The sequence below is a fragment of the Prunus avium genome, chromosome 3 (genome assembly GCF_965620075.1).
Source record: "Prunus avium chromosome 3, drPruAviu1.hap1.1, whole genome shotgun sequence".
Taxonomy (NCBI): Eukaryota; Viridiplantae; Streptophyta; class Magnoliopsida; order Rosales; family Rosaceae; genus Prunus; species Prunus avium.
In genome coordinates, this window is record NC_142286.1 from 28972848 (window position 1) to 28985153 (window position 12306).

The window sequence follows — 12306 nt, forward strand, 5'->3', positions numbered from 1 at the left end:
AACCAAAAGTACTAAACCTGTTATAATCCATTTGGTGCAAAGATTAATAAAAAAACACACATACAATTGATTTTTCATAAACCAAAAACTGTTTCCGAACGCACTAATCAAATTAATAAATTCTTAACCATAATTTTTAACAAAGCAGTCGTGACATGAGAAATAACTATTGGAAATTCGTTTTATATTCACATTAAAAAGTTAAGGGACCTAGCATATGGGTTTATAAGGAGTGAGTGAGAGTCTTATCTAAGGCATCATTGTGAAGATAGTCAAAAAAGCTCACCATTATCTTCCTTAGATATTAATAATAAGAATTACCACGAGTTTCTCGATACGAGCTCATGTGCGTGTTTGAATTACGAAAACAAAAACAAAAATAAAAAGATGCATCCAATATAAGTCACGTGTAGAATTTAGACCCAAGTATCATATGTAAATCGTGTTTTAACTGCTGTGTAAGGACGGAGAGAATAGGATTTTATTTTTTATTTATCCCCCAACATATGTATTTTGATGTTGACCTACCTATGTCCTTATAGCAATAACCTCACGTGGAAACTGTTGTGTCTTCTGTGTGTTCACTTTTGTAATTTTGTTCATCAATAATTGTCGTTCACGATCATTGGCCAATATTCCCCCATATTTTCAAGATAAATATACTAATTTTTCGACACCAACTAACGCGACAATTTCTTATTTGCTAATTTCTTATTTGCTTTGAATAAATAGTCACATGGTGTCCGAAGAAAAGTTCCTGAACTGAGCTCACTACTTTTGCTAGCACAATTGACCTCGCATCTTGCGAAGCGAACAAAGCTTAGCGCGAGAAAAACAGTTGGTGACATAAGTTGGTGTCTAAGAAATCTTACAAATTACCACAACAATCAAAAAATGACGCAGATTAATCCGGGTGGAAAATTTGCTTAAGGATATACGGCATACAATCGATATTTCGAAAGAGTGCCAAGAAATTTGTTCATGTTCATTTTCATTCAAAGGATGTCTAAGAGAAATTTGAACGACCTTCAATAACTACAAGATGGTGGATTTCATTTCATGGTGATAACACGAAGGGCAGTGCCGATAAAACTTACATTTGCAACACCTTTTTTAACATGTGATACAATATGTTATGTGGTTTAGATCTTCCTAACTTAGCACATGAGTTACCAAATCCTCTAAATCGTTCCATCCAAATGGGCACTCGATTTTAAAATATTACTGACAACAAAATTCTCAACTATATGCAGTCCATGGCACCAACAATTGTCTCTCAACCACATTTCAAGCATATACAAGACTGCTCGTCTCAACTCAAGGTAGCAGAACAAAGCAAGCAAATGTTGATACTGTCTAGTAGATCACCAGATAATAATCTCATTTCTAAATCTATTCCATTCCATCGAGTTCTAAATCGGTTCAATTCCATTGAGTTCTTGGGTGAGCTTCTGATCTTCGAAAGTAGAAAGTCTTTTTATTTTGATATAGAAAAAGATGGAACAAAATGCAATTGGTAGTGTAACTTTGGCTATAAACTGTAGTGAAATGGAATAGGAATTAAGGAACAGGGAAAGAAGTTCACTAAAAAAATATAAGAAACTACTATCTTGATTCGATATATCTTAGGCGTATCACCTAGGGCTAGACTGCATCACAATCCTAAGTGTATGCTGCAGGAAAATTCTGTAAAGTTGATTCATATCTCAAAAGAAATGGTTTCTGTAATGACCTTAAACTTTCAGGAATTTCTTTGAGCTACTCATTTATAATAAACGATATTAAAGACTACCACTTCTCAGTTTCTCCTAACATAAAAGCATAAATACTATGACTTCTAGACTGCATCAAAATAAGGACATAAAATACTGTCGTGAAAAAACAACAGCATACACTCTCTTGGATAGCACAGTGCAACTGCAGTGCATCCACATAAGTTATAACAACAGCCTAAAATCATCCAGCATAAAGTCTGGGTAAGAAGAGCCTTCTTTTTCATATATTCGATACACTTTTTGAAGGGTACTACCACTCATCTATATCAACATTTACAACTCTCCTTTTTTTTTATATAAAAAGTACACGCCATTCAACAACAATACATGAGTAAAATTCAAAATTTACAAAATTGAACCCAAGTCTAATCTCAACCACACTTTGTTAGCTAATAATGTGACTAGATGAAAGACGACTAACAACTAAGATTACCGATTAACCGATTTCTTGCCCTCTAATTCAAAATAACTTGTCACCAATAATGCCACATTTCAGCATTAGCATCGCAAATCCAGACCAACAACTCAAACAACCCACCATTGTCTCAGCTATTTTGCATTCTTTAGACAGACCCCTCCCAGCTTTCAAAACTCTACCTGCATACCATACCACCAATTCTCTCTCATTCACAACCCACAATTTTGTACCTATTCTTCTCGTCCCTTAATACCCTTGTCACCACCAAAACTCCAGTATAGTTTCCCACACATTTCTAAAGTAAGGGAAGTTTTCTAGCGTTTGCTAAACAGTTGGTTTGAAACTGGTCATCAATCGAAATTCACCCAAACAAAAAACAGTCAGTACCAAAATCAACTCACAATTTTCATAAAACACGTTACAAATTTAAAATTCAACTTCTTTTAACCAAACAATACAGAGAAAAGTACAGAGCAGAGCTTACAAAACTACAAAGCGAAGCCTTTCAGGTACTCAGGGTCGCGCTTAGCTCTCTCCTGAAACTTCTTGAACCACCGATCCAAAATATCCATAGGCACCACCAGCTTAGACCCATCCACACCACAAAACGACTGCATGAAATTGAACAGATTCTCCCCAACCTTCATCGCCAATCGCTCTATTCGCTTCTCGGCGGTGACGTCGAGCGACGGCAGCGACGCCAGGTCCTCCACCGACACACCAATTTTGGCCGACAGCGGCACCGCGTCGGCAGTGAGCTGAAGCTCGCCGCCGGGCTCCGGCCACGGCAAGGCGAGCACAGCCGACGGCCGAGCCACGGTGACGGCGCCGCAGAAGAAGAAGGACGAGCCGGGGGACTGGATGTAGACGGCTAGGGCTTTGTCCGGTGGGAGGGTGAAGTTGTTTAAGAGGAAGATACACATTTCGCGGACCTGATCGTAGGCCTCCCCTGCGCACGTTAGAAAAATCATAGGTTTGAGTGATAGAGTGAGCCGATGATAAAAAATTGGGAAATTGGAAAAATGGACAAAAAGGAAAATAAAATACCAACGAAGGTGTTCATGTCGAGGATCCAGTGGAAGGTGTCGATTTGGGAGAAGGAGGAGATGTCCATTGGGAAGCTACGGTTCGGGAAGACGACGCCGAACATATTTTCGATTGTGATTTAAACTGTTAATTTATGTTTTTGTATTTTTGGACTTTGTTGAGAAGAGAAGAGAAGAGAGAAGACTAGAGCAGCAACGGGGCAGAGGAGAAATGGAGAAAGGAAACTCCTAATATAGAAAGTGAAATAATGGAGAGAGGAAAGCATGGTCGTGTAGGCAGTGTGTGAGCTGAGTGAGAAGGTTTCTTAGAAGAGAAGCATCGAGTACAATCTAGAAGAGTTTTGAGGCGGTTTCTGTAATCTAAAAACTTTACTTTCTATTCCGATGTTATCTAGCCCAGTAGAAAAAGGTATTGACTTGCTTTGCTGATAAGTTATCTTGTGTTTGAGCCTATCTTGGTAGTGTGCGTATGAGAAACTTCCATACTCGTGTAATTTAGATGGATCCAAAAAAAAAACTATCACTTATACCAAAAAAATACTTTTTTTTTTTTGTGTGTGTCAAAGTAACTTACAAACTTGTATGATGTACACTTGTAGGCTTAAATAATAAATACAATTTCTCTACCTTTATTTATGTGTGAGGGGATCCTTAATAGATGTGCGATCAATAAAATTGTTATTATTGAATAATTTGATTGAACTGAAAAAAAAAAAAAAAAAGTTGGACTGAACTTCTCGACACACTCCACCGTTATAGAAGGCTCATTCCTGGCAGAAAAACTTACTTGTAACAGGGATAGTACTGTTTTTCTATCCCCAACCAATGACACAATGATACATGGAAAAGTTATCTCACGTGTTATTGTGTTATTGGCCACGGATAGCAAAAAGTGTTATTTTCGTTGCATAAAAGTCTTTCTCCATTCTAGTGCCAAACTCCAAGGCGTGTGTAGAGGTGTCAAACAAGATAGGCTGGCCCATCCCGTTTAAATGGGGCACATCACGGCACAAGCACGAATATTAGTGAGCCATGTCGGGATCAAAAAAATTAGGTCCAATGGACCGGGCCATGCTCAACATGGCACGCCGCTTGTGTAATAATGATGATGGTTCTATCTTTCTCTTTATTTTATTTTTCCCTAAAGTTATTAATAAAGCATTATATTTGAAGTAGGGTAATGCTAGACTTATCACATTTTTATACCAAAAGTTGATTTCAAACTCATTCCAGGATGTTTCACACAATGTGCATGCTGCCAAGATGCCCGACTCTTGTCAACCACAAAATTTGATTTCAGAAACATGCCAGGATGTTTCACACAATGTGTACCACCTCTTTAAAAAAGATAGAGCCCACCAATACAATAGAGCTCAACCTTATTAGAGATGTGATATATAATGTAGTATACAAATTTGATAAGCCTAGCATTTTCCTTTGAAAAAAATAATTACAAATCACAGAAACTTCTCTCTTTGTGCTTTCAATAAGTTATTTATGTACATGTTATATTGTATTGTAACTTTGAAATAAAAGGCAGTTTTAATCATAAAAGAAGTGCACTAGGTCATCCACTCCCAACAAAATAAATCTGACTAGATTGAGGACCACTATCGGCATACTCTTAAAGCATGCAACTTGCAAGAGCAAAGCAATTCTGTTTTGTTCTTCATGAAACGAAGAACAGGATTGTATGAAGGCCCAAACAAAGCATCTACCACCAAGCCACACTCAAAGACAAATTCCAAGCCATATCTTGGTTTTCTTCCCCGCCAGAATGAAAACTTCAATACTAAAAACATACTGTTGAGATGATCTTGGCCAATTTCAATAATATACATCAGGTTGCTAATCTATCTCTTTGAAACTTCTGGGTGCATGTGTTGTCCCACGTCTTCACCAAAAACAATATGCACAACTCCTTTATCTGATATAGCAAATCGTCGGAACATTAAAGCATCATCATATTACAAGAAATAAATTCTACCATGAAAGAAAAAACTTTCAAATCAACCAACAGCTTCATTTCCTCTAAAATTTGCTAGCCCAGAATGAAAAGCATTGAGACATCCAAGCAGAATAAGTTAACATCTCGAAAATCATAACGGTCATTTTTGTACAGCTACCATAGCTAATACTGATCGAGATACCAGCAAGTTCCCCACAGCTCCAGTTTTACTAAGATTGCATGGCATCTGCATGGTAGCTATCGAGTTCCTTGTCAAGTTCATCAACTGACTTATCAACAGGCTTCTTCCTCCCTTGCCCACCGCGACCACGCCCACGGCCGCTCCCACTCCCACGAGGTTGCCCGCGACCATTTCTGATCCCTCCACGACTGTTCCTGCTACAAAATCCAGCAACATTATAATCACACGTTGAAATGCTACAGCTATTACTGAAATCCAACAGCAGCACATATATCATACAACAGCTATTGCCAACTAACTCTAGACAAAAAATAGTTACCGCAAATTTAGAGAATAAATAAATAAATAAAAGATTACATTATCAACTGGGAAGACAAAGTATCTTTCAAAATAACTGGGAAGATAAGCATCCAATACATGTTCTTAATTTTCACTGCTGGATTGCTCTATAAGTCAATAGGTAGATGATGAAGAGATTTCAAGACTTATGCATGCTGACATACTAGAGACAGCATCCACAGCTACGGCTGATGTACACAATGCAATCAATCAAACATAGTTCAAACAGCTCAACTTTAATGCAGACTGCAGTGACCCATAACAATTCAATTTTTACTGAATGTGTGACAGTTTATATTTCATCTTATGAAATCCTGCCGTTTTTGTTGGAAACTTACAAGGTAACAGAGAAACAGCAGGCAAAAGGAACACCAGAAACAGTCTGTTAAAATATGGGCTTTCAATGTGGCCTTCATACAACTTTAGTAGTTACCCATACCAAAAGAGAAGTTATATTAATTGCAAAATATATATTAGAAATAATTTTATTTTGCAATACAATGCAAAATAACTATAATTAAGTTCCATAGAATTTACTGGTTGAAGATAATGTCTGTTGAGCCCATCCAAAAAGAGAAACAAGAATCACCTAAAGCTCAATCAAATCTACTGACTTGGAATTTATCAACTTCCAATAAGGACCCTCCCATATGATCTGAATGAACATTTGGCATTTGTAACCAATCCAGTTGAAGTTGCCAAGTTTGGATCTCTAGCCCATATACCAGAATTTTTTATTTTTTCCTTCAACAAAATCTTTGCACAAATCACTTTCTTAATAATAATTTACAGATTCTTAAATAAAATGGGAGAGAGAAAGATAGAGATGAAGGATGGATGAAGATCAAGAAAAAATAAAGCTTGAAGACCAGGCCACAGCAGCTTAGGTTACATTTCTAAGCTAGGCTACTACAGTCATTATTGAGTTGTAACCGTAAATCCCGACTTCCCTCAATCAGTAAGTCATGGCATTTATTTGCCTATATTATTCTGGTGCTATGGATTTATAATTTGCTCTAGTAATTTCACATTCAAAAAGCCCAGTACATTTTTCCTTAAGAATAAAGGCCCTATATGGGTCGGATCTTCTCAACTCAATGGCCAAGTTCTGAGGAAGTGCAGCAGCCATAACACTTTTCTTTTCAATTGTGTTCTACTATTCAGCCTTATGATGATGCGTGGCTGAATAGTGGAACACTAGGTTATGCAATTCAGCCCAAATATGATCCCTACGGAACACTAGGTATGATGCCTAGTAATCTTCTACTGTTTGTGCAATTCAGCCTAAGTGTGACGCCTAAGGAATGCTAGTTTTGGTGCCTGGGAGTCGTCTTCTCCTTCATTTTTTTTATTCTCTGCACGTATAACCCAAATCCCAGCCACAAAATATTTTGATCATGCCCCCTTCAAAACCCTAATTCTTCTCATGTTCAGACGCCAACATTTTGTACAAGATACAAAAACTTTATTAATGAAAGGAGTACAAAACAAGACAAGAAATACAAGGTCCAGGGAGCAAACCACAAGAATAAAACACTAACTGAACACACCACCAGCAGGCCAAAAAAGACAATTAAGTTCCCAGGCAACATTGAGATTCATATCCATCCTAAACAACCCCCCAAACGACCCAATTGATGCAAACATCTTTCTAACATGCATAAGTCATTCAACAAGCATATGACACTACAGGAACTCTAGCATATAAGTTTTACATCATTGAAATTAACATAACATTGACAGTTCAAAAAGACACACTTCTGTATTAACAAGATCAACAGATAGGGACTTACCCAGAACCACGATTAACCATAGGCAAAGCATAGCCACCACCACGACCAGGTCCAGGCCTACATTAAAAGATGTGTGAGTGGAATACAAAAAATGATAAAGATATTTATTTTTTGTCATCCAACAACACTGGCCCCACACATATAAAGAGCCTACAAATCATGGAGTATAAGAAACTGTTGTGAACTGATGACTTAGTAAGTGTGCTCTAGGAAGGGAAACAAAGGATTATGAGGAGACAAGCAACATGTTTTTTCATATGAAACATGAAGTGTTTTAAGAAAAAACAAAATGGCCTACAAGGAGCATGGAATAGCAGTCCATCAGACACCTCAAACAACAGCCATAACACGAAAACCCGGACAAAACACCTAAAACAGTCAAACCACCATAAACCAGTAAGGCCTCAGTACAAAATTGCAGTTTCTTGGGTCCACCCAACCAAAGCCCTGTAAAAACTGATTCCAGATCAGTCAAGTGAATCTGCAATGCAAGAATAAATGGCCCACATGCTCCCCCTCCTTACACAACACACAACAATGTGAAAATGAACACGCCACAGGTCTTCTTTTCTGGAACATGTCACAGGTATTTATCTTTCCGTGAACCACCAACCAAGAAAGAATTTGCACCTTAGCTGAAATTGGGACCAACCTGTTAAATCAACTTAAGCGGAGAGGAATCAATTGACTGGTGGCCAACTGAAGTATAAAAAATTCAAAATAGATAAAAAAAAACACACAAAGTGGAGCCAGAAGAGTGGCTCTTTATCTACCCAAATTGGATGCAAAGAAATATCATTTAGAAGGGGGAACAAGTCTGCATATTTCTGGAATTATCCATCATTCAAGTTTCTATGAAACTGAGGAATAGGTGCCTGCATTTAAGTTCGAGGAGACTATATGAGGAAGGAAAAAGAAGTTGGAAGGATAATACCCCCGCCCAAACATCTACCCAACTCCCCACCCTCAATTTTCAAACAAGGAAAGATGGATAACCTAGGACGTCTGAAAGAACCTCTCCCCACAAGGAGAAAAACAACATACTGATCTTATAATGGAAAACATCACTAGTAAATTAGACCAAGAAAAGAAAAATTGGTCGGGCAAATTCATATACATTCATATTTAACCAAAAGATCTAATAGAAAATAACAAACAAGAATGTCATTAGGGGTGTTCATTGGATACCAGACAACAAAAATGGGAGATGAACATTGTCTACAATTCCAAAAAAATATATTTGGTAGAAACTGAAGCAATATGTGATTATTCAAGGCTATCTTCAACATCTCCCCATATCCTTTAACCACAAGCTGCAAGCATATTGATACATCCATATTGTAATTTAATCATTAAAAGTGTCCATGTCAACAGGCTTATGTCCAGCAAGAAAAGACTCCAAAACTAAAAATCAATAATCTCAAGGATGAACTACACCAACTGTTATGGCACATAAATGGTCTTTGGGTTTATGCGTAACATGATACATGCCTATACTTGCAGTGTCAGTTGCTTAATAAATATGAAAGAAATGGAGTGTGAAAGGGGAAAAAAACATACCCCATTACAACAGTCCTTTTCTTCCTTCCATGCACTCCTGTCACATTCACACGAGCCGAAATAGGCATCCCTGCATTGGCACCAACAATCTCAATCTTCATAGGCTTCCCATCCAATAGGACATTATTATACCGCTTCAATGCTGCAAATGCATCACTTCTTCTAGTATAAACCACTTCAGCAGAACCCTGTGATAAAAACAGTAAACATTTTTCCCTCAATGAAATTGACCACCAAAGGAATCTGTCTATTGAATAGTATCAAGAAGAGCAACAGTATACATTCAATAATTCTGTGGCTAGACCTAATGGATTACATATAACTTAGGTCCTGGACATACCCAAATTCAACAATCCTTAATGGACCGCTCATGTCGGGAGTTAAAACATAAATAAACTATTTCAAAATACACACCAAGGTCAAACAACAGAGGAAGATAAAACCTAAACTGGCTTTTTGCAGAAGGTTCGAGTCAGAAAGCCAGTTCTATACATCAAACTGCTAATGGACAACCACGGAGACAATGCCTCTTAAAAAAAAGTGTAAAATGTGCAAATAATTATAAAGAACAAATTAAAAGCTTTGATTTATCCAGTTCTTTGTTGGACCTCAATCTGTATTGAAAACTTGTAAGAGAAATTTAACACATATATATGTGTTATAAAATGTCTACTTGTACTTCTGAACATGGTAATTTCATAAGGATTGAACAGAGTTGAATCATGCCCATTACATTATTATGGAGTACAATATTCTCCTTATTTGGTATATCTCGGTGCAGTCACAGTCACAGGCTTTGATGTGTAGTAAGCAGAGGGTGGTTTTTCATGAATCACCAACCAATTTGGACAACATGCTCTTTCTGCCTTTTTGGCATATATAGTGAATATACGTCCAGATATAATAACAAAAAATAACTCTATTAACAATGCTTCCTTCATGATTTCATCTAGATCCAATTCTTTGACTCATTTCTAGACTTCACAACCAATATCAGGATTTTAACTGAGGATCAGTGCCAAATATAAGCAGAACAACAAATCGGGGTAGAAAATAAAATGAGGGAAAAAATCTAGATAACAATGCTTCCTTCATGATTTCATCTAGTTCCAATTCTTTAACTCATTTCTAGACTTTACAACCAACATCAGGATTTTAACTGAGGATCAGGGCCAAACATAAACAGAACAACAAATCAGGATAGAAAATAAAATGAGGGACAAAGTCTAGATAAGGAGGAGAAGAACTCACACTTGGACGGCCATTTTTGTCAAAATGTACTGCATATCGTTTCAGCTCTCCGATCTCAGAGAAAAGTTCCTGAGTTGCAGTTTCACGTGATGTTTCAGGGGAACGTTACAAGAAATTTGTTATAGAAAGCGCTTAAGATGAAAATAAATGGCTCAAGTTGTACCCTTATATCCTCATTTGTCACTCCATAGTCCAAGTTGGAAACATATAACTTTGTGCCAATTTCAATCCCTGATATCCCCGCAGCTCTAATGCTGTCTTCAAACAAATCAGGCTGCCATGGGAAACGCTTGGTTCGGCGGGTAGACTGATGAAAGAATGCAGAAAAAGATCCAGATGGGGAAAACAAATGTCAGCTCATGAATAGATAACAAGATAATTCGCCATTCCTCAAAGTCCCCAGAAATTAACCCAATTAACCCACAAGTACAGATAAATCTCGAAGATAATGGTACATATGCAGTGGACGACGATAGCGCTTTAGAAGATGAGCCAAAAGCCAAAATGAGCTTCTCCATGAACAACATACGTCACAGATCCTCTCGTATTTGACTTTCTAACGTTTTAGAGATCCTCGTGTATTTTGGGTTTTAAAATCATATTCTCAAGCATATCATAAAACATCTACATTTTTTAGCTTGCCTTGGCAATGGTATACGAGGATGGCCGAGTATTCACTGGGAGAGGACCTCTACGAACTGCTCCTGTCATTCTTCCACCTGGAATTCTTCCAGCTGCCATCCTTCCAGCATTAAAGGACCCACGTGGTCCCCCACGGCCACGAGGGGCCCTACCACCTCTAGTTCTCTCACGATTACCCCTGCTGTTCTTAATCATGTCATCAAGCGACATATCCAAAGCAGTAGACATCCAAACGAGAGACAAGTGAAATCCTTCTGCTAAAAATGGGGATCTAGACCTGAAATTACAAAACAAAATGAAACAAAAAAAATATCAATAACGATAATCTCTAACTCATCAATCATAGTCTACCGCTTGGTTAAGATTGGCAAACAACACTTAAAAATTACTCATATCACTTTGTAAATCAACTTTGTTAGATTTATTTGTTTCCAAGAGCAACAATTTCATTGTTTAGAGAACGAACATATACAATACATTAATACAACCCCATCATGTAAAGATAATCAAACCAGAAAACAAGTTACAAGAACAAATAATGATTCAGATCAAAAAGCAGGCGAATCAGATCCCCAAAAACCTAAAATCAACGCGATCTTTTCGCATCGACTAGAAATCAAAGAACATAAAGAAAGAGAACTACTTTTAATTGGCGGAAAACACCGAGTAACAACAAATCTACAAAGGATTTCAAATCAGAAGCCCTAAAAGGTGTACAGCAACAAAGAATTAGATCATAGAGAGAGAGAGAGAGAGAGAGAGAGAGAGAGAGAGAGAGGAGAAGGAAAATACCAGGAGACGATTAAAGAAGCGTTCGAGGAACTGAGATAACGATCACAAAGAGAGGCGTGAGAGAGAGAGATTTGGTGCCTGTGGAAAGTAGTGTTGAGATGGGGACGCAGACGAGTGGGTTACAATGGAGAGAGAGGTTTTAGGGTTTCTGAATATAATTGAGGGTCGCTGTGGTTCGTTTCGGGGAAGGCGGTTTGGGATTTACCCTTTTTTTTTTTTTCTTTTTCTTTTTCTAATTATCTTTGTTTCGATTGAAGTATTTTTGGGAGTTAACGTTGTTACAGCTTTTACACGGATGGGCGGTTGGGGGAGTCCTTGAGACACCAATCAATGTTGAACATCTTTTTTTGTTCGATCAATCAAAGTTGAACTTGTCTATATATAAAGCAAAAAGCAGATTCACCATTCTTTAAATACCAGAAAATGTCATTGGTTAATGCAAATATTAAGGGGATGTATTCAATTAAGATTTTAACAGAGTTGAATTGAGTTATAAAGTTTATAGAGTTAAATGTAGTTCAATTGATTTCTATCAACTCC

At 37.5% G+C, this 12306-nt stretch overlaps 2 protein-coding genes across 5 annotated transcripts; both read right to left on the reverse strand.

Moving 5' to 3' along the window:
* Nucleotides 1-1956: 1956 nt before the first annotated feature.
* On the reverse strand, nucleotides 1957-3565 carry LOC110755174 (hikeshi-like protein). Of its 2 annotated transcripts, XM_088250972.1 has the most exons (3): nucleotides 3241-3565; nucleotides 2678-3142; nucleotides 1957-2536 (listed from the first exon to the last, which is right to left on the reverse strand). In XM_088250972.1, the coding sequence occupies exons 1-2, from the start codon at nucleotides 3341-3343 to the stop codon at nucleotides 2682-2684; spliced, it is 564 nt and encodes a 187-aa protein (XP_088107098.1). In that variant the 5' UTR covers nucleotides 3344-3565; the 3' UTR covers nucleotides 1957-2536; nucleotides 2678-2681. The 2 variants fall into 2 exon arrangements, with proteins under 2 accessions (XP_088107098.1, XP_021812040.1); XM_021956348.2 differs by lacking the exon at nucleotides 1957-2536 and having other exon boundaries at nucleotides 2578-3142; nucleotides 3241-3564.
* A 1569-nt stretch (nucleotides 3566-5134) lies between these two features.
* Nucleotides 5135-12016, reverse strand: LOC110755121 (THO complex subunit 4C). Of its 3 annotated transcripts, none has more exons than XM_088250415.1 (7): nucleotides 11767-12011; nucleotides 10975-11251; nucleotides 10496-10639; nucleotides 10333-10401; nucleotides 9082-9269; nucleotides 7522-7578; nucleotides 5135-5583 (listed from the first exon to the last, which is right to left on the reverse strand). In XM_088250415.1, the coding sequence occupies exons 2-7, from the start codon at nucleotides 11200-11202 to the stop codon at nucleotides 5418-5420; spliced, it is 852 nt and encodes a 283-aa protein (XP_088106541.1). In that variant the 5' UTR covers nucleotides 11203-11251; nucleotides 11767-12011; the 3' UTR covers nucleotides 5135-5417. The 3 variants fall into 3 exon arrangements, with proteins under 3 accessions (XP_088106541.1, XP_088106540.1, XP_088106542.1); XM_088250414.1 differs by having other exon boundaries at nucleotides 5135-5586; nucleotides 11767-12007; XM_088250416.1 differs by lacking the exons at nucleotides 5135-5583; nucleotides 7522-7578 and adding an exon at nucleotides 7616-8173 and having other exon boundaries at nucleotides 11767-12016.
* Nucleotides 12017-12306: the final 290 nt, after the last annotated feature.

What these genes read in the sequence shown, in the direction of transcription:
- LOC110755174 (XM_088250972.1), bottom strand. Translation starts at nt 3,343, where the DNA reads ATGTTCGGCGTCGTCTTCCCGAACCGTAGCTTCCCAATGGACATCTCC. An exon ending in CGACATGAACACCTTCGTTG is followed by an intron (nt 3,143 to 3,240) that starts GTATTTTATTTT and finishes TAACGTGCGCAG; the next exon opens with GGGAGGCCTACGATCAGGTC.
- LOC110755121 (XM_088250414.1), bottom strand. Translation starts at nt 11,202, where the DNA reads ATGTCTACTGCTTTGGATATGTCGCTTGATGACATGATTAAGAACAGC. An exon ending in TGACAAATGAGGATATAAGG is followed by an intron (nt 10,402 to 10,495) that starts GTACAACTTGAG and finishes ACTGCAACTCAG; the next exon opens with GAACTTTTCTCTGAGATCGG. An exon ending in ACAAAAATGGCCGTCCAAGT is followed by an intron (nt 9,270 to 10,332) that starts GTGAGTTCTTCT and finishes TTTTTATCACAG; the next exon opens with GGTTCTGCTGAAGTGGTTTA.